Source organism: Dendrobates tinctorius, unplaced genomic scaffold (assembly GCF_039654945.1).
Source record: "Dendrobates tinctorius isolate UK_male_01 unplaced genomic scaffold, ASM3965494v1 ptg000151l, whole genome shotgun sequence".
Lineage (NCBI taxonomy): Eukaryota > Metazoa > Chordata > Amphibia > Anura > Dendrobatidae > Dendrobates > Dendrobates tinctorius.
This window is the reverse complement of record NW_027361818.1, coordinates 19427501-19452002: the sequence shown is the minus strand read 5'-3', so window position 1 is coordinate 19452002 and position 24502 is coordinate 19427501. Positions and strand designations below refer to the sequence as shown.

The window sequence follows — 24502 nt, the reverse complement described above, 5'->3', positions numbered from 1 at the left end:
TGGAAAATAAGTATTTGGTCATTAACAAAAGTTCATCTCAATATTTTGTTATATATCCTTTGTTGGCAATGACAGAGGTCAAACATTTTCTGTAAGTCTTCACATGGTTGGCACACACTGTTGGTGGTATGTTGGCCCATTCCTCCATGCTGATCTCCTCTAGAACAGTGATGTTTTGGGCCTGTCACTGGGCAAAACAGACTTTCAAATCCCTCCAAAGGTTTTCTATGGGGTTGAGATCTGGAGACTGGCTAGGCCACTACAGGGCCTTCATTTGCTTCTTACAAAACCACTCCTTTTTTTCCCTGGTGATGTGCCTGGGATTATTATCATGCTGACAGACCCATCCATATTTCATCTTCAATGCCCTTGCTGATGGAAGGAGGTTTGCGCTCAAAATCTCACGATACATGGCCCCATTCATTCTTTCATGTACATGGATCAGTCCTCCTGGTCCCTCCCTATGCAGATAAACAGCCCCAAAGCATGATTTTGCCACCCCCATGCTTTACAGTAGGAATGGTGTTCTTTGGATGCAATTTAATATTCTGTCTCCTCCAAACATGGCAAGTTTTTTCTTTCTACCCAACAGTTCTACTTTGGTTTCATCAGACCATATGACAATCTACAAATACTCTTCTGGATAATCCAAATGCTCTCTATCAAATTTCATACAGGCTTAGACATCTACTGGCTTAAGCAGGAGGACACGTCTGGCACTGCAGGATCTGAGTCCCTGGTGGTGTAGTGTGTTACTTATGGTAGCTTTGTTATGGTGGTCCCAGCTCTATGCAGGTCATTCACTAGGACCCCTACGTGGTTCTGGGATTTTTGCTCACCATTATTGTGATAAATTTGACCCCATGGGGTGAGATCTTGCATCGAGCCCCAGATCGAGGGAAAATATCAGTGGTCTTGTATGTCTTCCATTTTCTTATTATTGCTCGCACAGTTGATTTCATCACACCAAGCTGGTTGGCTATTGCAGATTCAGTCTTCCCAGCCTGGTGCAGGGCTACAATTTTGTTTCAGGTGTCCTTAGACAACTCTATGGTCCTCACCATAGTGGAGTTTGGAGTGTGACTGTTTGAGGTTGTGGACAGGTGTCTTTTATACTGATAACAAGTTCAGACAGGTGCCATTACTACATGTAAAGAATGAAGGACAGAGGAGCCTCTTAAAGAAGAAGTTACAGGTCTGTGAGAGCCAGAATTTTTGCATGTTTTTAGGTGACCAAATACGTATTTTCCAGCATAAATTGCAAAATAAATCTTGCCAAATCAGACAAGGAGATTTTCTGGATTTGTTTTATCATTTTGTCTCTTGTAGCTGTGGTCTACCTATGATGTCAATTACAGGCCGCTCTCATCTTTTTAAGTGGGAGAACTTGCATAATTGGTGGCTGACTAAATACTTTTTTTTCCTGCTGTATGTCTTAACATGCCTTTACATTGATACATATATACTGTATATATAGTTACATATATATAAACGAACATGTTGCTTTGTAGTAAGAAGCGCAGATTCTTATCCTCCGTTTCTATTTTTTTTCAGATTATCTACACAATAAGAAATCCGAGAGATATTATTGTGTCCCATTTCTATTACAGCAAGATTTTTAAAGTCTGTGGAGCATTGGAAGATTTTGAGGATTTCATAAATGACTTCTTACAGGGAAATGGTAATATATTTACTTAAAGGAATATGTAATTAGAAAAATACATTATTTGAAAGATATTTATTAGGCTATGTTCACATGTTGCATTTTTGCTGAGTTATTTTGCTGGATTTTTTATTCAGAAATCTCATGCACACACTTTTTTTTAGTTTCCTGACTGAATTGGATAACTGCTGCTGTTTTGAAAACTTCAGCATGTGAATTCTTTCAGTGTTTTTGCAGCATTTTTTCACCCATAGAAATCAATGAGTGAGTGCCAAAAATCAGATAAAATGCAGCAAACAGCGTTGTTTTTAGCTTTTTGCAGCAGTTTTAGTGAAGGTATAGCAGTATGTAAAACTCATTTATTTTTGTGATTTTTCCCAAGTTTAAATCAAAATGTCTTGGTGTCTTCATCTGAGCCTGGCAGGTAGTATGTGACGGTTCCTGGAATGGACCCTCTGCGTCGTGGCACCAACCTATCTAGGGTGAGCTGACCTAGTGAGGACCACCCCTTATACAGGGAGTGTCAGGGGCAGGCCCAAGGGGGTAAGGCACCATGACTGCTGGAACCAGGTGGCCGGCTCAGGGAGACACGAATGAGTGCATCTGTTGGATGCAACTAGGAGTGTGCAGAAAACAGGAGTGTGCAAAGCATGGACACAGGAGTACGCAGGGTACAGAACAATACAGGGCAAGTGTACGGGAGTACGGAGAGTTCAGGACAATTCAAGGTGTGTACACGGGAGTTCTCTAGATACTGGATAGTGAAAGGCAAATACACGGGAGCACGTATGGCGCGCACTGACAAGCACGCCCCAGCGCGGGCAAAGCAGGGTGCGTGCAAGGAAGCACGCTAAAGTACAAGGTTAGACAGAGTGCGTGCTGGTAAGCACACCAGAGTGCAGAGCAAGGCAGAAGGTGCGCCAAGAAGCACGACAGGACACAAGACAGGGACTGAGCGTGTGCTAAGGAGCACGACAGAGCACAGAGCAGAGTGTAGGTACGGAGCAGGTGCTAGGAAGCACGGCAAGTAGTATTATGAGGAAAGAGGGAGACACAAGCGCAATATAGGGTCTTATCCCACAAATACAGTAAGCGGTTTGACAAAAAACTGCTCACCTGGTAGTAGGTATTCAATGCATGTATAGATAAGGGCTGCTGCAGATCCACAAGTCGGTCACCGACTATATGAAACAGAACTCTGCAACGGAATACGTGGATTTCATCCCCGCTGCCCAAATGATGAAATTCCAGAAAGTTAATAAAGTTTGACAGTGGTTTATTCTACGCGTTTCAAGGTATTGTGCAACCTCTTCTTCAGGATATACCACATGTTGTATTTCCTGAAGAAGAGGTTGCAAAAAACCTTGAAACGCGTAGAATAAACCACTGTCAAACTTTATTAACCTTCTGGAATTTCATCATTTGGGCAGCGCAGACGAAATCCACGTATTCCGTTGCAGAGTTCAGGAAGCACGGCAAGGCAGAGTACAGGAACAAAGCACAAGGCAGAGTACAGGCACATAGCACAAGGCAGAGAACAGCTATGGAGCACAAGGCAGAGGACCCGAATACAGTGCGCAGCCAAGCAAGGACAAAACAGACCAAGCCTGGAATCACAACAATAATCAGGCACCTCTCATAGGAAGAGTGAACCTGATATTGCACATGAGCACTTGGACGTCCAGGTCAGGTTCTCCAGGACCATAGAGAGGACAAGACTGGAAACAGAGCTGAGAAGAGTGTGCGTTTGCACCAAGAACACTGCGCAGCCATGGGACTAGGTACAATAGGTGCGTGTGTGCAACCGACGGGACCCCCAGAGCACCTGCGGCACCAGAAGTGGTGATGTCGGGCCCGAGGTCCCGCCCCAGGTGAAATTGGCATGACAGGCGGCGTGACATAGTATTAGTACAATTTAATTAAATTTGTGATACATGTTAATGCAAACAATGCCTGAGCAACTCATTGACCAATCAATGTGCAAAGCTAAACAATACCTAACCAATGTGTGAAATTGAACAATATCTGACCAGCTCAATGGCCCTGACCAATGTGAAAAAGTAAACAATGTCCAATCTGACTCATTAAATTGCCAATGTGTTAGTTAAAATAAGCCTGACCAATTCAACTCCCCTGCTGTTTCTACCTTTGCTATTGTATATGTTTTCATGCATTTTTTTTAATTAAAAAACCTTTTCCACTAAAAAATGTGAGCAATTTGCCCATTTTTTCAAAAAAATGTTTTATGACTTTACATATGTCTTACATTGGTCTCCTAATGTTTTGTATTACTCATGCTTGTATGAAGGAAAGCTGAACTTAGGAATCCTGAAAAACTCAGAAAAAACACAGCAACAAAAGCAGCAAAAAGGCTAAAAACATGCTCTTCGTCTGACATTTTTTTTTACTGTCAAGAGATCATGGTTTGCTGTACAAAAAAAGTAGCACAAAAGCAATGTGTGTGCATAGCCTTATACTAATGGAGACAAGATAAAGTAGAGCAGCAGCGTCAGGGGCGTAACTAGAACTGATTGGGCCCCATAGCAAACTTTTAAACGGGGCCCCCTCAAAGACACACCCCTTCAAAGACACACACCCTACAAGACACACCCCCTTCAAGACGCACCCCCTTCAAGACACACCCTCTTACCGATAATGCATACTAGAGTCACATTAAGTAACAGAATTAGAAATAAAAGTAACACAATTATTCCTAATCCTGTAACTCAGTCATTACAATCAAATTAGTAAAGCATTGATAAACCAGTGCTGTGAAATCATAGTGTACATTTTTTGTAGGATCGCCTACACTACACGCACCGGGCTGGCGGGCCCCCAAGACAGCGTTGGCCACCCACAGCACCCGCCGGAGCGCGCAGTAATGTACTTCAGTGGTCCCCAACCTTTTTTGCACCAGGGACCGGTTTCAAGCAAGACCATTCTTCCATGGCCCGGCAGGGTGGGGATGTAGGTGTGGCAGGGGCGGGGCTTTGGTCATAAGCGGGCAGGGCTATGGAGCAGTTGTAGTTTACCAGTGCATACTTATCATTTAATTATAACATTTATAATGTGACTCAACTCACCTTAGGTTTTGAATGAGTGGGAGCATCTGGCTTGTTTCTCTGTTTCAGTGGGAGCACTGGGCTACTTCTACTGATGACCGTCACTGCTAATGATGATTGGATATTTTCTCATCATCAGAAAATGTATGTGTGGTTCCCCCCGTCCTGTCCAGCTCTGTGTGGCTCCCCCTGTTGTATGCATGGCTCCCCTGTCTCATCCTTGTATACATGGCTCTGCTCACATGCTCCCATCCTTGTATATATGGCTCCACTCCCACCCTCCCATCCTGTATACATGGCTCCTCTCCCACTCTCCCATCCTGTATACATGGCTCCCCTGTCCAATCCTGCATACATGGCTCCGCTCCCACTCTCCCAACCTGTATACATGGCTCCGCTCCCACTCTCCCATCCTGTATACATGGCTCCCCTGTCCAATCCTGTATACATGGCTCTGCTCCCACCCTCCCATCCTGTATGCATGGCTCCGCTCCCACCCTCCCTCCCTTGTATATTTGGCTCCGTTCCCACCCTCTCACCCTTGTATATATGGCTCCGCTCCCACCCTCCCTCCCTTGTGTATATGGCTCGGCTCCCACTCTCCCTCCCTTGTATATATGGCTCTGCTCCCACTCTCCCTCCCTTGTATTTATGGCTCCACTCCCACCCTCTCACCCTTGTATATATGGCTCCACTCCCACCCTCCCTCCCTTGTATATATGGCTCCACTCCCACTCTCCCTCCCTTGTATATATGGCTCTGCTCCCACTCTCTCTCCCTTGTATATATGGCTCCGCTCCCACTCTCACTCCCTTGTATATATGGCTCTGCTCCCACTCTCCCTCCCTTGTATATATAGCTCTGCTCCCACTCTCCCTCCCTTGTATTTATGGCTCCACTCCCACTCTCCCTCCCTTGTATATATGGCTCCACTCCCACTCTCCCCTCCCTTGTATATATGGCTCCGCTCCCACCCTCCCTCCCTTGTATATATGGCTCCGCTCCCACCCTCTCACCCTTGTATGTATGGCTCCGCTCCCACCCTCTCACCCTTGTATGTATGGCTCCGCTCCCACCCTCTCACCCTTGTATATATGGCTCTGCTCCCACTCTCCCTCCCTTGTATTTATGGCTCCACTCCCACCTTCTCACCCTTGTATATATGGCTCCACTCCCACCCTCCCTCCCTTGTATATATGGCTCTGCTCCCACTCTCTATATGGCTCCGCTCCCACTCTCACTCCCTTGTATATATGGCTCTGCTCCCACTCTCCCTCCCTTGTATATATGGCTCCACTCCCACTCTCCCTCACTTGTATATATGGCTCCGCTTCCAACCTCCCTCCCTTGTATATATGGCTCAGCTCCCTCTCCCTCCCTTGTATATATGGCTCCGCTCCCACTCTCCCTCCCTTGTATATATGGCTCCGCTCCCACCCTCCCTCCCTTGTATATATGGCTCCGCTCCCACCCTCTCACCCTTGTATGTATGGCTCCGCTCCCACCCTCTCACCCTTGTATATATGGCTCTGCTCCCACTCTCCCTCCCTTGTATTTATGGCTCCACTCCCACCTTCTCACCCTTGTATATATGGCTCCACTCCCACTCTCCCTCCCTTGTATATATGGCTCTGCTCCCACTCTCTATATGGCTCCGCTCCCACTCTCACTCCCTTGTATATATGGCTCTGCTCCCACTCTCCCTCCCTTGTATATATGGCTCCACTCCCACTCTCCCTCACTTGTATATATGGCTCCGCTTCCAACCTCCCTCCCTTGTATATATGGCTCAGCTCCCTCTCCCTCCCTTGTATATATGGCTCCGCTCCCACTCTCCCTCCATTGTATATATGACTCCGCTCCCACCCGTGTATGTATGACTGGGCTCCCCCATCCTCCCCCATCATACTCACCCTCACGTCGCTGAACTTCCCTCCCTGCATCTCGTGGCGCTACAGCTTCTTCCTGTGCGGAGCGGTCACGTGCTACCGCTCATTAAGGTTCATGAATATGGACGCCACGCCTATGGGAGAGGAGTGGCGTCCATATTCATGACCTTAAATGAACGGTACAGTTGAGCGCTCAGCGCTGGCTGAAGCTGCCGTGCCGAAAGAGACCGCTTGCAGGGTATCAGCTGCTACACAGCCGCTGGCTCCCCTTGTATCTGCAGAACGGCAAGAGAACTGCAACGGCCCGGTGCTGGGCCGCAGACCGGTGGTTGGGGACCCCTGATGTACTTTATTAAATTGCACTACCGGGTAGCGCCGATCGGAGCCGGGGACCCGGGCCCCTATATGGGCCGGGCCCCAAAGCAACCGCTTCGGCTGCTACCCCGATAGTTACGCCACTGAGCAGCGTCATACACACAGATAAGAGTCTGCATGTGTCTGCCTATCCATATCTTACTATTTAGGAGAGAGAACTGTTGATCACCTGTTTCTTGAAGTTACTCTGTACTGGCGGTCATCTCTGCCTAAATATCGAGACATCTTTACCTTCTCTACTAAGACAAATAGGTACAGAAAGCATAGTCGAAATGTTATGGAAAGTGGACATGATTACGACTTGAGTTCATTTATGTCTATACTCAGGAACTGACTAGCAATTTTTTGCCTGGGAGCAAGCACACAGCAGTGGCCCTGAGTAGTGGTGGCCCATATTTAACCTGCTTACCTCAGGCTGATGCATAAAACAGCAAAGGTAGGATGGCTCTAACAAAAAAAGGTGATTTTAATATTAGAAACACACAGATTAGCAATTCTACATACATTGATGACCTGGTAGTAAACCCTTGATCATTCAGAAGGACGAAGAATTAGTATTGTCATTTATTTAGCACTAAATGTAGTTGGTGCAGTGTAGTACACTGACCTTAATAATTTTATAGGATCACCAATTATCCACCAAAGACATGAAAAATCAGCAACCCAATGACAAATCTAGTAGTTTACTATACCAAAGACACCAATGAGTGGAGTCAGTACATTACGCTCTATATTTAGAAACATCTTCTTCACCAAAGATCCAACACTTTCTAAATTAATGCAGAAACAGAACCAAGTGTACTAAATAGAAAAGGGAATAAAATCAAGTTTACCATGTTGATATGTTAACAGGAATAAGATTACTACAAAGATATAATAACAGAAGCAGTCTTAATACATAGACACAGGAACAGAACGGAGCTTACTACATAGACACAGGAACATGACCAATCTTTCATCTTACTTGTTACACCCGCTCCCCGTCCTGGGGCTGTGCCCAGGTATGCCACAGTTACACCTGGCCCCTGTCCTGGCGCTGCGTCCAGGCCTGCAGCTGCTCTCCGTTCTGGGCACTCACCTCGAGCCTCTCATGCTGCTGCTCAGCATTCTGTCCTCCCTCCTGCCTCCTCTTCCTAGCGTCCTGTGAGGAGATCTGTAGCTAAGGCTATTAGGGCACGCCCGCCCTCTCTCTTGCCTTCTTAAAGGGGCGGCGTGCATTATTCAAAAAGTGCAATTAACCAATGGCGGCGCACTGGCTGCTATTTCTGGCCTCTCCTCCATAGGGAGAGCGCCGGATCAATGATTATCTATCATTGCTACATCCGGTTCTCATGCTAACCTGTCTGTACTGCATCTGCAGTCTCTGTGTATTGTCTAATGCTCTCTGTCTCCACAGCATATCAGTATCCTGTGATACCTGGTTATATCAGCAACCATCTGGGCCTAGTATCATAGTAACATAGTTTTGAAGGCAGAAGGAAGACCTTATGTCCATCTAGTTCAGCCTATTTTTAGTGCAGCTGTTCTGCATTGTTGATCCAGGGGAAGGCAAAAAACCCACAGAGTAGAAGCCAATTTTCTCCATAGGGAAAAAAATTCCTTCCCCTAAGCTGGGTCAACCATCTACCTATAATATTCTGTTATTCGTAACCTTCTATACTGTTACTCACAAGAAAAGCATCCATTCCATTCTTAAATTCATTCAGTGAGTTGGCCATCACCACTTCCTCAGGAAGAGAAATCCAGAGCTTCACTGCTCTTACCATGAAGAACCCTCTTCTATGCTAGTGCAGAAATTGTCTTTCCTCCAAACGAAGAGAATGCCCCCTTGTTCTTGTCACAGTCCTTGGTGCAAACAGTTCATTGGAGCGATCTCTGTATTGCCCTCTGATATACTTGTACATATATATTAAGTCTCCCCTAAGTCTTCTCTTTTCTAGAGTAAATAGACCTAATTTTGATAACCTTTCTGGGTATTGTAGTGAACCAACTCCATTTATCATTATAGTAGCCCGCCTTTGAACCCTTTCAAGTTCAGTAATGTCTTTCTTGAGCACCGGCGTCCAAAACAGCACAAAATACTCCAAGTGTGGTCTGACGAGTGAATAGTACAGAGGGAGAATTATGTTTTCATCTCGTGTCCCCAGACCTCTTCTGATGCATCCCATGACCCTATATGCTTTGGTGGCAGCTGCCTGACACTGGGCACTCCAATTTAGCTTCTTATTGACTAAGATGCCTAAGTCTTTTTCCATGTCTGATTTCCCCAGCAGTTTCCCATTTAGTAAGTAATTGTAGCACCTGTTTCTCCTTCCCATGTGCATAACCTTACTACATAGCCTAAGCCATCCCGTTCCGCCTACAGCCATCCGAGTTCAAGGACTGTGTGAAGGTCACTGGAACCGACTTCTTACCAGCTGCCCGGATCCAGGACCCAGCACATTACGGACTCTGCTGTAACTTTTGTAATCAATTTTGGTCCCGCTGGGACAGCTGCCACGTGTTCGGGGTCTAACTGGAGGTAGCACCTGTGTCCTCCGGGTATTCCATTCTGGCCCTGCCTGAGGGGCTTTACTACGGGTGCCCGGGGCTCACTACTCACGCCCCTTTCGGAGCCCCCCGGACCGCGGTCCCGAGGTTCCACTTAAAAAATAAAAACGAATGTGAACTTCATCATCTCTGCCTCCGCTTCCATTCATTACAGATTGCTCTGGCCATGGAATCCGCTGGACCCCAGAGGCCTCCGATGTTGGAGTTGTGCCAAGAGGTGACCCGTTTAAGAGATCAACAGGATAAGATCACAACGTATCTATGTAACCTGTCCACCTGCATGGATTCTCTGCAGAACCCGACTGCTCCTGATTCACCTAGCAACACCCAGGTACCTGCTGTCATGACAAGCAAGGGCCCCCGCCTGGCGGCTCCTACCCGCTTCCATGGTGATCCCACTCAGTGTCGGGGTTTTCTCAATTAGTGTACCCTACACTTCGAAATCTTGGGCATATGTTTGCTTCTGACCATGCCAAAGTGGGCTTCATTATGTCACATCTAGCAAGAGAGGCTCTCGCCTGGCTGAATCCATTATGGGAGAGAGGAGACCCGCTGGTTAATGATCTTCAATCTTTCCTAGAAACTTTTCGCAGGACCTTTGATGAACCTGGCCGGGTCACGTCGACCGCTTCTACCCTGCTTCGCTTACGCCAAGGAACCCTCACGGTGGCTCAGTATGCAGTTCAGTTCCACACCCTCTCGTCTGAGTTATCCTGGAACAATGAGGCCTTGCTGGCTACCTTCTGGGAGGGCCTATCTGGAAAAATTGAGGATGAGCTGGCGGGATGAGACAGGCTTATCATCTTGGATGACCTGATTTTCTTGGCGCCCGGATTGACCTGCGTTTTCAGGAGCATTGCATGGAGATTAAGCATGACAGGAGGTCCTACCACATGGACTCTAATTCTTCCAAGACTTCTACCTCATCCTCTTCTCCCGAAGCTATGGAGGTAGATCGAGTAAGTCTTGCCAGCCGCCGCCAGGAGGCGCGTCGCAAAAACGGAAGCTGTCTGTACTGTGGTAGTTCCAAACACCTGATCCGCTCCTGTCCAAAGAAGTCGGAAAACTCATGTGACTAGGCTCGGTAGGAGAGACCACCCTAGGTAGAGAACGTTCCTCTCCTTCGCTGCAGATCTCAGTCTCCGTGACCTGTGGAGCAATAAAATTTTCTGGACTCTGCTGAACTCCGGAGCCGCCAGCTTTATCCAGCAGACGTGGATCGCTACCACTTACCAGTTCAGGCTCTTCCCAACCCGTTGCGGGTAACCGCTGTCGATGGCCAGCCTCTTACCGAACCCGTCCAGTTCCAGACTGAGCCAGTGGAACTCCGGGTAGGTCTTATGCATTTTGAAAGAATCCGTTTTTATGTGTACTCTGGTTTGTCTCACCCCTTGCTTCTAGGTTTGCCTTGGTTTCAGAAACATGAACCAGTCCTTAATTGGAGAACAGGCGAAATTCTATGTTGGGGAGATTCCTGCTCGGACCGTTGTTTAACCCGGATTGAACCAGCTTCACCCCCGGTCCAACCTGCTAACCTGCCTGGATTACCATCTGCTTACTGGTCCTTCTTGGATGTCTTCAGGGAAAAAGGAGGCTGAAAAACTTCCTCCTCACAGGTTGTATGACTGTCCAATAGACCTTGTTCCTGGAACATCTCCTCCCCGTGGGAGAGTTTACCCTCTTTCCCAGGCACAGACTCAGGCTCAGGCTATGTCGGACTACATCCAGGAGAACTTGGCCAGAGGGTTTATCTGAAAATCATCGTCACCGGCAGGAGCAGGCTTATTCTTTGTGAAGAAAAAGGACGGATCCCTGCGTCCCTTTATCGACTACCGAGGACTGAACCAGATCACGGTAAAAAACAGGTACCCTTTGCCTCTAATTTCAGAACTGTTTTACTGCCTCCGAGTGGCCAGGATCTTCACCAAGCTGGATTTCAGAGGGGCTTACAATTTGATCCGAATCAGAGATGGAGACTAATGGAAAACAGCCTTCAACACCTGAGATGGCCACTACGAGTACCTGGTAATGCCGTTTGGTCAAAGCAATGCTCCCGCTGTTTTCCAAGAGTTCGTCAATGACATTTTCAGGGATCTGCTTTATACCTGTGTTATTGTCTACCTAGACGACATTCTGATTTTTTCTACTGACTTGGTCTCGCATTGCAGACAAGTGCGCCTGGTCTTACAGAGGCTCAGGGAGAACACACTGTACGCCAAGTTTGAAAAGTGCCTCTTTGAACAATCCTCTTTGCCTTTCCTCGGTTACATTGTTTCCTCCACAGGATTAAAAATGGATCCAGAGAAGTTATCGGCTGTACTCAAGTGGCCTCGTCCGTCTTGATTGAAGGCCATACAGCGATTCCTGGGCTTCACCAACTACTACAGGCAATTCATTCCTAACTTCTCCACCCGAGTGGCGCCCATCTCAGCTCTAACCCGGAAAGGTACAAATCCGAAGGATTGGCCTCCTGAGGCTGAGGAGGTCTTTGTTTCTCTCAAAAAGCCCTTTGCTGTCGCACCTGTTCTTCATCGTCCTAACTCCAATGAACAATTTTTTCTTGAGGTCGATGCCTTTTCTGTAGGTGCGGGAGCTGTACTAAACCAGAAATCGTCTTCCAGGCGAATGCATTCCTGTGGTTTTTTTCCAAGGTTTTTTCTTCCGCAGAGAGGAATTATTCTGTTGGAGATCGGGAATTATTGGCTATCAAATTGACTCTGCAGGAGTGGAGGCATCTTCTAGAAGGAGCTCTTCATCAGGTAGTCGTATACACCGATCACAAAAACCTTGCTTACCAAACTGCACAAAGGCTGAATCCTAGTCAAGCTCACTGGGCTTTGCTTTTTGCTCGTTTTAACTTTGTTCTTCATTTTCGCCCAGCTGACAAAAATGTCAAAGCAGACGCACTTTCCAGAGCCTTTCTACCTCCTGATCAAGAAGAAGAACCGCAGCAATTCATTAAACCATCAAGGTTAGTCGCGGCCGCTTCTACTGATCTTGCACAGCTGCCTCCCGGGAAGACTTTCGTGTCAGCTTCTGAGCGTACTCGTGTCCTTCGTTGGGGTCACTCGTCCAAGTTGGCTGGTCATGCCGGCAAGAGAAAGACTCGTTTCCCGGTACTACTGGTGGCCTGCCATGGCTAAGGACATTCTGGAGTACGTCACAGCCTGTCCTTCCTGTGCTCGTAACAAGATGGCCAAGCATCTACCAGCAGGTAGGCTTCAGCCTCTTCCAATTCCGTCTGCTCCCTGGCAACATATCACGATGGACTTCATCACAGATCTCCCAATCTCATCTGGTGGTCTGTGGGGTGGGGAGTGGTGGATCACTTCTCTGAAATGGCTCACTTCATTCCACCACCCGGTCTTCCAACTGCTCCTGAGTTGGCGGACCTGTTCATCTGGCACATCTTCCGTCTCCATGGTTTCCCTCTCCACATCGTGTCCGACAGAGAAGTCCAGTTCACCTCAAGATTCTGGAGAGCAGTTTGTAAACTGGTAAGAATTGAACTGGATTTTTCCTCAGCGTACCATCCCCAGTCCAATAGACAAGTGGAGAGGACAAATCCTGGCTGGATTCCTGCGTCACTTTGTCAACGCCCATCATGACGACTGGGTAGACTTACTGTTCTGGGCCGAATTTTCTTACAACAATCAAGTAAGTGAATCTTCTGGAAAGTCTCCCTTTCAGATTGTCTTCGGATTGCAACCCGGAATACCTCTTCCCATCTCCAGATCATCTGGCGTTCCAGCTGCCGATACTTTCTCCGAAGATTTTTCTAAGGTCTGGAGGGATACCAAAACTACTCTGGAGAAAGCCTCCCAGCATATGAAAAGGCATGCGGACAAGAGATGTTTGGATGCGCTAATCTTTCACCCCGGAGACAAGGTATGGCTCTCTTCTAAGTACATCCGGTTAAAGATGCCATCCTACAAATTGGGTCCCCGGTTCATCGGACCATTTGAGATCTTGAGACAGATCAATCCAGTCTCGTACAAGCTGAAGTTGCCCACTTCCCTACGTTTGCCTAACTTATTTCATGTTTCTCTCCTCAAACCAGTAGTTTTGAGTCCCTTCTTTAAGGATCCGGGTACCACTCCTGACCCTGTCTCGGAGGATGATGTTTTTGAGGTAAAACATATCCTGGCTGTAAAAAAAGTAAGGGGTAAGACCTACTACCTGGTGGACTGGAAGGGTTTTGGTCCTGAGGAGAGCTCTTGGGAGCCTAGGGAGAACATCCAGGCTCCTCTTCTCCTTAAACAGTTCTACGCAGGCTTGAAGAAGAGGGGGTGTAAAGAGGGGGATACTGTTACACCTTATCCCCGTCCTGGCGCTGTGCCCAGGTCTGCAACAGTTACACCTGGCCCCCGTCCTGGCGCTGCGTCCAGGCCGACAGCTGCTCTCCTTTCTGGGCACTCACCTCGAGCCTCTCATGCTGCTGCTCAGCGTTCTGTCCTCCCTCCTGCCTCCTCCTCCTGGCATCCTGTGAGGAGATCTGTAGCTAAGGCTATTAGGGCACACCCGCCCACTCTCTTGCTTTCTTAAAGGGGCAGCGTGCATTATTCAAAAAGTGCAATTAACCAATGGCAGCGCACTTGCTGCTATTTCTGGCCTCTCCTCCATAGCAAGAGCGCCGGAGCAACGAGTATCTATCATTGCTACATCCGGTTCTCATGCTAACCTGTCTGCACTGCATCTGCAGTCTATGTGTATTGTCTAATGCTCTCTGTCTCCACAGCATATCAGAATCCTGTGTTACCTGGTTATATCAGCAACCACCTGGGCCTAAGCCATCCCATTCCGCCTACAGCCATCCGAGTCCAAGGACTGTGTGAAGGTCACTGGAACCGACTCCTTACCAACTACCCGGATCCAGGACCCAGCACATTACGGACTCTGCTGTAACTTTTGTAATCCCTTTTGGTCCTGCTGGGACAGCTGCCACGTGTTTGGGGTCTAACTGGAGGTAGCACCTGTGTCCTCCGGGTATTCCATTCAGGCCCTGCCTGAGGGGCTTTACTACGGGTGCCTGGGGCTCACTAGTCACACCCCCTTCGGAGCCCCCCGGACGGTGGTCCCGAGGTTCCATTTAAAAAATAAAAACAAATGTGAACTTCACCATCTTTGCCTCCGCTTCCATTCGTTACATTACTACATATAAGTAGGAAGAAAACCGAGCTTACTACATAGATACAGAAACAAAAGCAAACTTATTCATAGTTGCAGAAGCAAAAACCAACTAATTACATAGACAAATGAAAGGAAACATGCTGTTATGATAGTTTAATCACTCACTCAGGAAAATCGGTAAGGCTAGTTTCACACTAGCGTTTATGAGCCCCGCCCCCTGCCGCGCCCCGCCGGTAGCTCCGCCCACCTGCGCATGATGCTGCATGCGCCCTCTATCTTTATCACAGGGGACGCAGGCCGTGCGCAGTATGCGTTTGGCGGCGCATGCGCCTTTTTGATGGTGCGCCGACGCAACCAAACTGCAGCAGGTTGCGTTTGGCGCAGGTCGGCGCACCGTCAAAAGGACGCATGCGCTGCCAAACGCATACTGCGCACGGCCTGCGCCCCCTGTGATAAAGATAGGGGACGCAGGGCGCATGCAGCGTCATGCGCCGGTGGGCGGAGCTACCGGTGGGGCGCGGCAGGGGCGGGGCTTGGCGGCGGCCGTGCGCAGGCCGTCGCTGCGCTCATAAACGCTAGTGTGAAACTATCCTAACACACTAAAACTGCAACTGATCCTGCTGGCTCGTGTACAGACTAGAGTCCCGAGTGGTTACTGCTTGAACAGAGATAGTCCATATCATAGACTAGACAATGGCAATTCAGACCTATGCTTCCTGAAAGACCTTCGAGCGCTTCACACTCCTCCTAAAGTATCGGAGGGCAGTGCAGAGTGCAAATTGCCTACTAGAAGGGAACGTGTTATAAAATAACTAAAAGATTCCAGAGTTAGTACAACAAACCATGAAATACAAAATAAAGGATTAAATATGTAGTGTTAGAAAATAAACTGCCTACTGCGTAACAAAAAAACAGAATAAAGGTGCAGAGTAAACATCATAGATAAACCCTAGCTGGTCTTTTACTGACTGGCTTAAGCTGCAGCAGTCCAGGTGTAAATCCAAATGAGGCTTTCACCACAGGAAACACTAACACCTTTTACCTTAGACTGCAGCAAGGATAACAGCAATTAAATACCCAGAGGAAAGGTGTATCAGCTGTGACTTGGTGGCCAGGCAAGATAACCAGAAAGCACAGGCTAAGGCCTCTTTCACACTTCAGTTTTTTGCATCAGTTCAAATCTGCCAAAAAGTCATTCAAGCGGATCCGTTGTTAACTGATGTGAACGGATGGCACAGGATCCGTTTTTAGACGGATCCTGAAAATGCGGAAATTTAAAGGAAATGCTGGCCGGGAAGAGGAGAGAGAGAGAGAGAGAGAGAGAGAGAGAGGGGGAGAGAGAGAGAGAGAGAGAGAGAGGGGGAGAGAGAGAGAGAGAGAGAGATTTTTTTTTTTTTTTGTCCGGCACCCAGAAAGAATTTCGGGTTAAATGAGTGTCTGGAGGATCCGCCAGAGAAAAAAACGTTACAAGCTCCATTTTGAAATCTTTGAGGATGGTGACGAACAGCAATTTTGGCGGATCATCAATAAAAACGGATGCAACGGACAGCAATCCACCATTAATGCAAGTCAATGGGGAAAAAAACGGATCCTCAAAAAAAATTTGAGGATCCGTTTTTTTCAAAACCTGGCGGATTGTGGCGGATTGTGACTGATTGTAAAAAATGTAAGTGTGAAAGAGGCCTTAGGCTGGTTTCACATTAGCGCTTTTTAAGCGCACGCACGGCCGGGGGTAGCTCCATCCCCGAGCCAGCTCTCTGCCCGGCGTGCCCGCCCCTTGCTTGTAGCGCCGCCTCCTAGCGCACAGCGGCGCCTGCGATCGGCGCACCCTATCTTTAGCATAGGGTGCGCAGATCGTGCGCAGGCCGTGCGCTAGTTGCGCTTTGACCTGCGCTGCGCACTTTTGACGGTGTGCCGAGCACGCCGAAATCCGAAAAGTTTGATTTTGGCGCGCACGGCGCACCGTCAAAAGTGCGCAGCGCAGGTCAAAGCGCAACTAGCGCACGGCCTGCGCACGATCTGCGCACCCTATGCTAAAGATAGGGTGCGCCGATCGCAGGCGCCGCTGTGCGCTAGGAGGCGGCGCTACAAGCAAGGGGCGGGCACGCCGGGCAGAGAGCCGGCTCGGGGGCGGAGCTACCCCCGGCCGTGCGTGCGCTTAAAAAGCGCTAATGTGAAACCAGCCTTAAAAGTTTGAAACCAGACACATGACTACTACATAAATATGGGAACAGAACTGAGCTCACTTCAGAAAGTACAGGAGGTAACCAAAGCTTACTACAGTAAAGACAACGTAACAGAACAAAGCTTAGTACATACATATGGGAACACACCTCAGCTTACTATATGCAGTGTATATATATATATTTATAGACTTTATCATAAGTGAAAGTATTACACAGATACAGAAACAGAATCGGATGTCGGAAACATAAGTATTTGCCTTTAAAGTTGCATGTCGTTTTCAAAGTTTTTGCCTTACTCCAATTGCATGTTTTCACACTCGCTGTGCTCATCATCTGACCATTTCATATGAGGTACTTACGATTACAAGCCGACCTCTTTCTTTTTCACCCATCTCAGTTCTTACTACAATGGTTGGCTCTCAATCATCTGCAGGCAAATTGAACAGTAGAATACAAACACAGGGTGGGCCATTTATATGGGTACACCTAAACAAAGTGGGAGTGGTTGGTGATATCAACGTCCTGCTTGTGGCACATTAGTATAGGAGAGGGGGGGAAAGTTTTCAAGATGGGTGCTGACCATGGCGGCCATTTTGAAGTTGGCCGTTTTGGATCCAACTTTATTTTTTTCAGTGGGAAGAGGGTCATGTGATACGTCAAACTTATTGAGAATTTTACAAGAGAAACAATGGTGTGCTTGGTGTTAACGTAACTTTATTCTTTCATGAGTTTTTTACAAGTTTATGACCACTTATAAAATGTGTTCTAAGTGCTGCCCATTGTGGTGGATTGTCAATGGAACCCTCTTCTCCCACTCTTGACATACTTATAGCAAGAGTGTCAAGACCCCCAACTCCTCATAATATACATTGCAGCAGATCCCCCAGCCCTTCATAATATCGATGGAAGCATACACCCATCACCTCATAAAGCACATGATAGCATTTCCGTATAATACATAGCTCCCCACAGTACGCAGTCATGCATGCCCTGACACCTGTCACCACCTCCCTCACTGGACTCAATGGAGACAGAGACAGAAGTCCTGCTCCAGGTTAAGGACAGTGGAGATAGCCACGAATCCCTTCAATCAGCTGCTCTGTGATAGGACGAGGCCACACACAGGGCGCTGAGGAAGCTCAGATGATGCGGCCAGGCAGTGATTCTTAAAGGTACAGTGTCTCTACTTATAGCACTCTATGTAAGAAATACCATGTGTACTAAGAGCAGATTAGTGTTCATGATGTATTTTTGATGTGAGCTTGTAGGGAAAAAGTTACCGACAAAAGATTTATCTTGGATAAAGTATGATGCTGGCTATAATAACATACACCCATTCAGTAGATACATTCTTGCAAAGCAGTAGCAACTGTTTATCAAGTTAATAATTTAAGAGGGTCTTCTGAGATCAATAAACTCTCATCTAAATGCTAAACCATTGTCTTTCAGTTCTATATGGATCTTGGTTTGAACACGTGAAAGGCTGGATGAAAATGAAAGATGACAGCAGATTCTTCTTTGTTACATACAAGGAGCTCGTACAGGTAGTGACACTCTATAGGGCGGCATAATGCATCAGTAGGGTTTCTGGTTAGAACTTGCTGCCTAGTTGTATGTCTCTAGGATTTGTACCCCAGAATATATGGAACCCAAGGTAAAAACAAAATGAGCAAATACCCCTGTATTTTTCGCCTTATAAGACGCTCCGGATTATAAGATGCAAAGACACACCCCAACTTTTGAGGAGAAAAAGATATTTTTTTTTATAAAATGGTGGTGCTTCTTATAATCCATGCATCTTCTTATTGCTTACCAGGGGTGGTGGCTGGGGAGAAGCAGGGTCCCATGGTCACTGCTGGAGGAGGCAGGAGTGGAGTGCTGTGAGGGTGAGATGAGGGGGTGTCCAATGTGCAGTGGGCCTCTGCGGGTGTCCGATGCTGTGGGTGTTCCCAGCGGCGCTGCTGCCTGGGGTGTCTGGCGCTGCTGCCAGCGGTGTTTGCTGCTGCCAGGGGTGTCTGCTGCTACTGCTTCCAGGTATGTCTGCTGCTGCTACCAAGGGTATCTACTGCAGCCAGGTGTCTCTGCTGCTGCTGCCGCCAGGGGTCTGTGCGGCTGCTAGGGGTCTCTGCTGCTGCTGCCAGGGGTCACTGCTGCTGCTGCTGCTGCCAGGGGTCTCTGCTGCTGCTGCTGCTGCCAGGGGTCTCTGCTGTTGCTGCTGCCAGGGGTCTCTGCTGTTGCTGCTGCCAGGGGTGTCTGCTGCTACTGCTTCCAGGTATGTCTGCTGCTGCTACCAAGGGTATCTACTGCAGCCAGGTGTCTCTGCTGCTGCTGCCGCCAGGGGTCTGTGCGGCTGCTAGGGGTCTCTGCTGCTGCTGCCAGGGGTCACTGCTGCTGCTGCTGCTGCCAGGGGTCTCTGCTGCTGCTGCTGCTGCCAGGGGTCTCTGCTGCTGCTGCTGCCAGGGGTCTCTGCTGCTGCTGCTGCCAGGGGTCTCTGCTGTTGCTGCTGCCAGGGGTCTCTGCTGTTGCTGCTGCCAGGGGTCTCTGCTGTTGCTGCTGCCAGGGGTCTCTGCTGCTGCTGCCAGGGGTCTCTGCCGCTGCTACTGCTGCCAGAGGTCTCTGCTGCTGCCAGGGGTCACTGCTGCTGCCTGGGGTCTCTGCTTATGCTGCTGCTGCCAGGGGTCTCTGCAGCTGTCAACCACCGCGGCCCACCGCTGCTGCTCAGTGTGTCTGCTACTGCCCGTCGCCGCTGCCCAGGGTGTCGGAGGCCGCCACTTCCTGGGATTTCGGCTGCTGCTGCCCGCCGCCACTGCCCGGGATGTCCGTTGCTGCATGGGGCTCTGTTGACATTTCTTGAAAGACCAGAGCCCCCTGGAAGTTCCGCAGTTTCAACCTGTGCGTGTGGACTCCAGTAAAATGGCCGCCGATGCATGCGCAGATGGAGATCTCAGCATGGAGATCTCGGGAGATGAGATCTCAGCACTGAAATCTGATCTCCCGAGATTTTCGTCTGCACTTGCGCCGCCTCCCGGCGGCCATGTTACTGGAGTCCACCGCACAGGAGGAAACCACAGAACTGCCGGGGAGTTTTGACCTTTCACGAAATGTCGGCAGAGCCACCGCAGCGGCGGACATCACGGGCAGCAGAGGCAGCGGACATTCCAGACAGTGGCGGCGAGCAGCAGCAGTGCGGTGGCAGTGGACACCCCCTCATCCCAGCCTGCATCTACTTACGGGTAAGTGGTTACCGGTATGTCTGCATTGTAAGACGCATCCCCATTTCTCCCCCAAATTTTGGGGAAAACAGTGCGTCTTACAAAACGGAAAATACGGTAATTAGTAATAGTGCATGGAAATAACATAGGGCACTATGAATGCAATGCATAGGTGTGCTGTCACACTGTGGCCATTTAACAGACAGAATCTAAGATAAAAACTAAATGAACAAGTATCTTGTGATAGGTAAATTAATAGTAATAAAACATGGAAATACAGTTGTGTGACAAAGTGTTCACCCCCTAACTGATTTCCTATTCTTTTCATGTTTATCACATTTAAATGTTTTCAGTATGTCTTTGGAGTGTGGGAGGAAACCGGAGTGCCCGGAGAAAACCCATGCAAACACGGGGAGAACATACAAACTCCTTGCAGATGTTGTTCTTGGTGGGATTTGAACCCAGGACCCCAGCGCTGCAGTGCTATCCACTGAGCCACCGTGCTGCCCAGGATTTGGTCTCGACTGCACAGCTACCCATCTGTGGAAAGCTTTATAAAAAAAAATGGACAGCCAAAAAAGTGGGAGCCTATTTTTTGGAAAATATATATTACCAGTATACACAGTATATTTCACTCTTTATTTCATTGCAGCCATTTGGTAAATTCAAAAAAGTTCATTTTTTTCTCATTAATGTACACTCTGCACCCCATCTGGACTAATCAAAAACAGAAATGTAGAAATTTTTGCAAATTTATTAAAAAAGGAAAACTGAAATATCCCATGGTCATAAGTATTCAGACCCTCAGACACTCATATTTAAGTTACATGCTGTCCATTTCCTTGTGATCCTCCCTGAGATGGTTCTACTCCTTCATTGGAGTCCAGCTGTGTGTAATTACACTGATAGGACTTGACATGTAAAGGCGCACACCTGTCTATATAAGACCTCACAGCCCACAGTGCATGTCAGACCAAATGAGACTCATGAGGTCAAAGGAACTGGCCAAGCAGCTCAGAGACAAAATTGTGGCAAGGCATACATCTGGCCATGGTTACAAAATAATTTCTTCACCACTCAAGGTTCCTAAGAGCACAGTGGTCACCATAATCCTTACATGGAAGAAGTTTGGGACCACTAGAAATCTTCCTAGACTTGACCATCCAGCCAAAATGAGCAATCTTGGGAGAAGAAGCTTGGTGAGAAATGTAAAGAAGAATGCCAAGATCGCTGTGGCTGAGCTAAAGAGATACAGTAGGGAAATGGTAGAAAGTTCCAGAGTTAACTATCACTTAAGCCCTCCACTATTCGGGCCTTTATGGCAGAGTGGCCCGACAGAAGCCTCTCATAAGTGCCAGATATATGAAAGCCTGCATAGAGTTTACTAAAAAACACATGAAGGACTACCAGACTATGAGAAATGTAATTCTCTGGTCTGATGAGACGAAGATAGAACTTTTTGGTGATGATAATTCTATGCATTGTGGAGAAAACCTGGCAATGCTCATCACCTGGCCAATATAATCCCAACAGTGAAACATGATGGTGGCAGCATCATGCTATGGGGTGATTTAAGATGCAAGGACAGGACGACTGGTTGTAATTGAAGGAATCATGAATTTGGCCAAGCACAGAGATATCCTGGATGAAAACCTCTTCCAGAGTGCTCTGGACCTCAGATTTGGCCAAAGGTTTACCTTCCAACAAGAATATGACCCTAAGCACACAGCTAAAATAACAAAGGAGTAGCTTCAGAACAACTCTATGACCAATGACCATTCTTGACTGGCTCAGCCAAAGCCCTGACCTAAACCCAATTTAGCATCTCTGGAGAGACCTGAAAAGGGCTGTCCATCAACGTTCACCGTCCAATCTGATGGAACTGGAGAGGATCTGCAAGGAAGAATGGCAGAGGATCCCCAAATCAGCTGTGAAAAGCTTGTTGCATCATTTCCAAGAAGACACATGGCTGTACTAGCTTAAAAGGGTGCTTCTACTCAATACTGAGCAAAGGGTCTGAATACTTATGACTAGAGATGAGCGACTTTGCCTTTTTTAGGGTCGAGTCAGGTTTCATGAAACCCGACTTTCTCAATAGTCGAGTCGTACGAAATCGGCCGACTATCGGGAAAAGTCGAAGGTCCAACTAAAACATGAAACCCAGTGCAAGTCAATGGGGAAGCAAAGTCGGCAGGACAGTAAACACATCTACATGCCGGACTGCTTTTTTAAAGTGCGCAAAAACTCTCTCTCTCCCCAGACGCTGCACATGTCATCTAGTTGCCCACAGTGTACGTCCTTGCTCATTGGCTGAAAAAAAGTCACGTTCAAGCATTCTGGGAAATCCGATTGGCACTCGTTTTGCCGACCACGTCCTTGCTCATTGGCTGAAAAAAAGTCACGTTCAAGCATTCTGGGAAATCCGACTTTGGCGCTCGTTTTGCCGACCGCATGGCCGACTTCACGCTGTAGTCGGGATTCGGTTGCCGAAACCCGACTTTGGCATAAGTCGACGACTTATGAATCTGGCCGACCTGTTTCGCTCAACTCTACTTATGTCCAAGTGATATTTCAGTTTTTGTTTATTAATACATTTGCTAACATTTCTACATTTCTGTTTTTTCAGTCAGGATGGGGTGCAGAGTGTGCATTAATGAAAAAAAATTAACTTTTTTTTGAATTTACCAAATGGCTGCAATGAAACACAGAGTGAAAAATTTAAAGGGGTCAGAATACTTTCCGTGCCCACTGTATATATAAATATATATTCCTTAGAATAGGGGATAACTTTTCCATCACTGAGAATTTAACCACACCCTGAAAATGGTTACTCAATGGGATCAATGGAGATTGCCATGCTGTGCTCTGCTGGTCTTTGTCACTCACATGAGAATGGATGTGGAGGACATGCACATGCTCAAACAATTCTTCATTCATACAGGGATCTTCAGAAACCCATTTTTCTGATCTGTGGGGGTACCATGACAGAAATTGGCAGGAAGATTGCAGCATCTAGTTTCATGAATTCCTGCACTGGTTAGAAGTACTTCACCATTTTTTTCTTGCTGGCAGTACAAGAGTTAATCTGTTGAGAGGAATTTACCAGAGCTTTTCTATCTGGATTGACTGAGCTGTTCAGTATTGGCCACTTCCATTAGCTATACAGTGGGGAAAAAAAGTATTTAGTCAGTCAGCAATAGTGCAAGTTCCACCACTTAAAAAGATGAGAGGCGTCTGTAATTTACATCATAGGTAGACCTCAACTATGGGAGACAAACTGAGAAAAAAAAATCCAGAAAATCACATTGTCTGTTTTTTTTTCATTTTATTTGCATATTATGGTGGAAAATAAGTATTTGGTCAGAAACAAAATTTCATCTCAATACTTTGTGATATATCCTTTGTTGGCAATGACAGAGGTCAAACGTTTTCTGTAAGTCTTCACAAGGTTGCCACACACTGTTGTTGGTATGTTGGCCCATTCCTCCATGCAGATCTCCTCTAGAGCAGTGATGTTTTTGGCTTTTCGCTTGGCAACACGGACTTTCAACTCCCTCCAAAGGTTTTCTATAGGGTTGAGATCTGGAGACTGGCTAGGCCACTCCAGGACCTTGAAATGCTTCTTACGAAGCCACTCCTTCGTTGCCCTGGCGGTGTGCTTTGGATCATTGTCATGTTGAAAGACCCAGCCACGTTTCATCTTCAATGCCCTTGCTGATGGAAGGAGGTTTGCACTCAAAATCTCACGATACATGGCCCCATTCATTCTTTCATGTACCCGGATCAGTCGTCCTGGCCCCTTTGCAGAGAAACAGCCCCAAAGCATGATGTTTCCACAACCATGCTTTACAGTAGGTATGGTGTTTGATGGATGCAACTCAGTATTCTTTTTCCTCCAAACACGACAAGTTGTGTTTCTACCAAACAGTTCCAGTTTGGTTTCATCAGACCATAGGACATTCTCCCAAAACTCCTCTGGATCATCCAAATGCTCTCTAGCAAACTTCAGATGGGCCCGGACATGTACAGGCTTAAGCAGTGGGACACGTCTGGCACTGCAGGATCTGAGTCCATGGTGGCGTAGTGTGTTACTTATGGTAGGCCTTGTTACATTGGTCCCAGCTCTCTGCAGTTCATTCACTAGGTCCCCCCGCGTGGTTCTGGGATTTTTGCTCACCGTTCTTGTGATCATTCTGACCCCACGGGGTGGGATTTTGCGTGGAGCACCAGATCGAGGGAGATTATCAGTGGTCTTGTATGTCTTCCATTTTCTAATTATTGCTCCCACAGTTGATTTCTTCACTCCAAGCTGGTTGGCTATTGCAGATTCAGTCTTCCCAGCCTGGTGCAGGGCTACAATTTTGTTTCTGGTGTCCTTTGACAGCTCTTTGGTCTTCACCATAGTGGAGTTTGGAGTCAGACTGTTTGAGGATGT

At 47.5% G+C, this 24502-nt stretch overlaps 1 protein-coding gene across 3 annotated transcripts in view; it reads left to right on the top strand.

The window, feature by feature from the left end:
• LOC141050268 (sulfotransferase 2B1-like) overlaps positions 1-24502 on the top strand; it is a 294093-nt gene that overhangs the window by 230634 nt on the left and 38957 nt on the right. For all 3 annotated transcript variants that reach the window (XM_073547154.1, XM_073547156.1, XM_073547155.1), the window contains 2 exons: positions 1555-1681; positions 18305-18399. In XM_073547154.1, coding sequence (XP_073403255.1) covers positions 1555-1681; positions 18305-18399 — 222 coding nt within the window. The remainder of the gene's footprint in view (positions 1-1554; positions 1682-18304; positions 18400-24502) is intronic.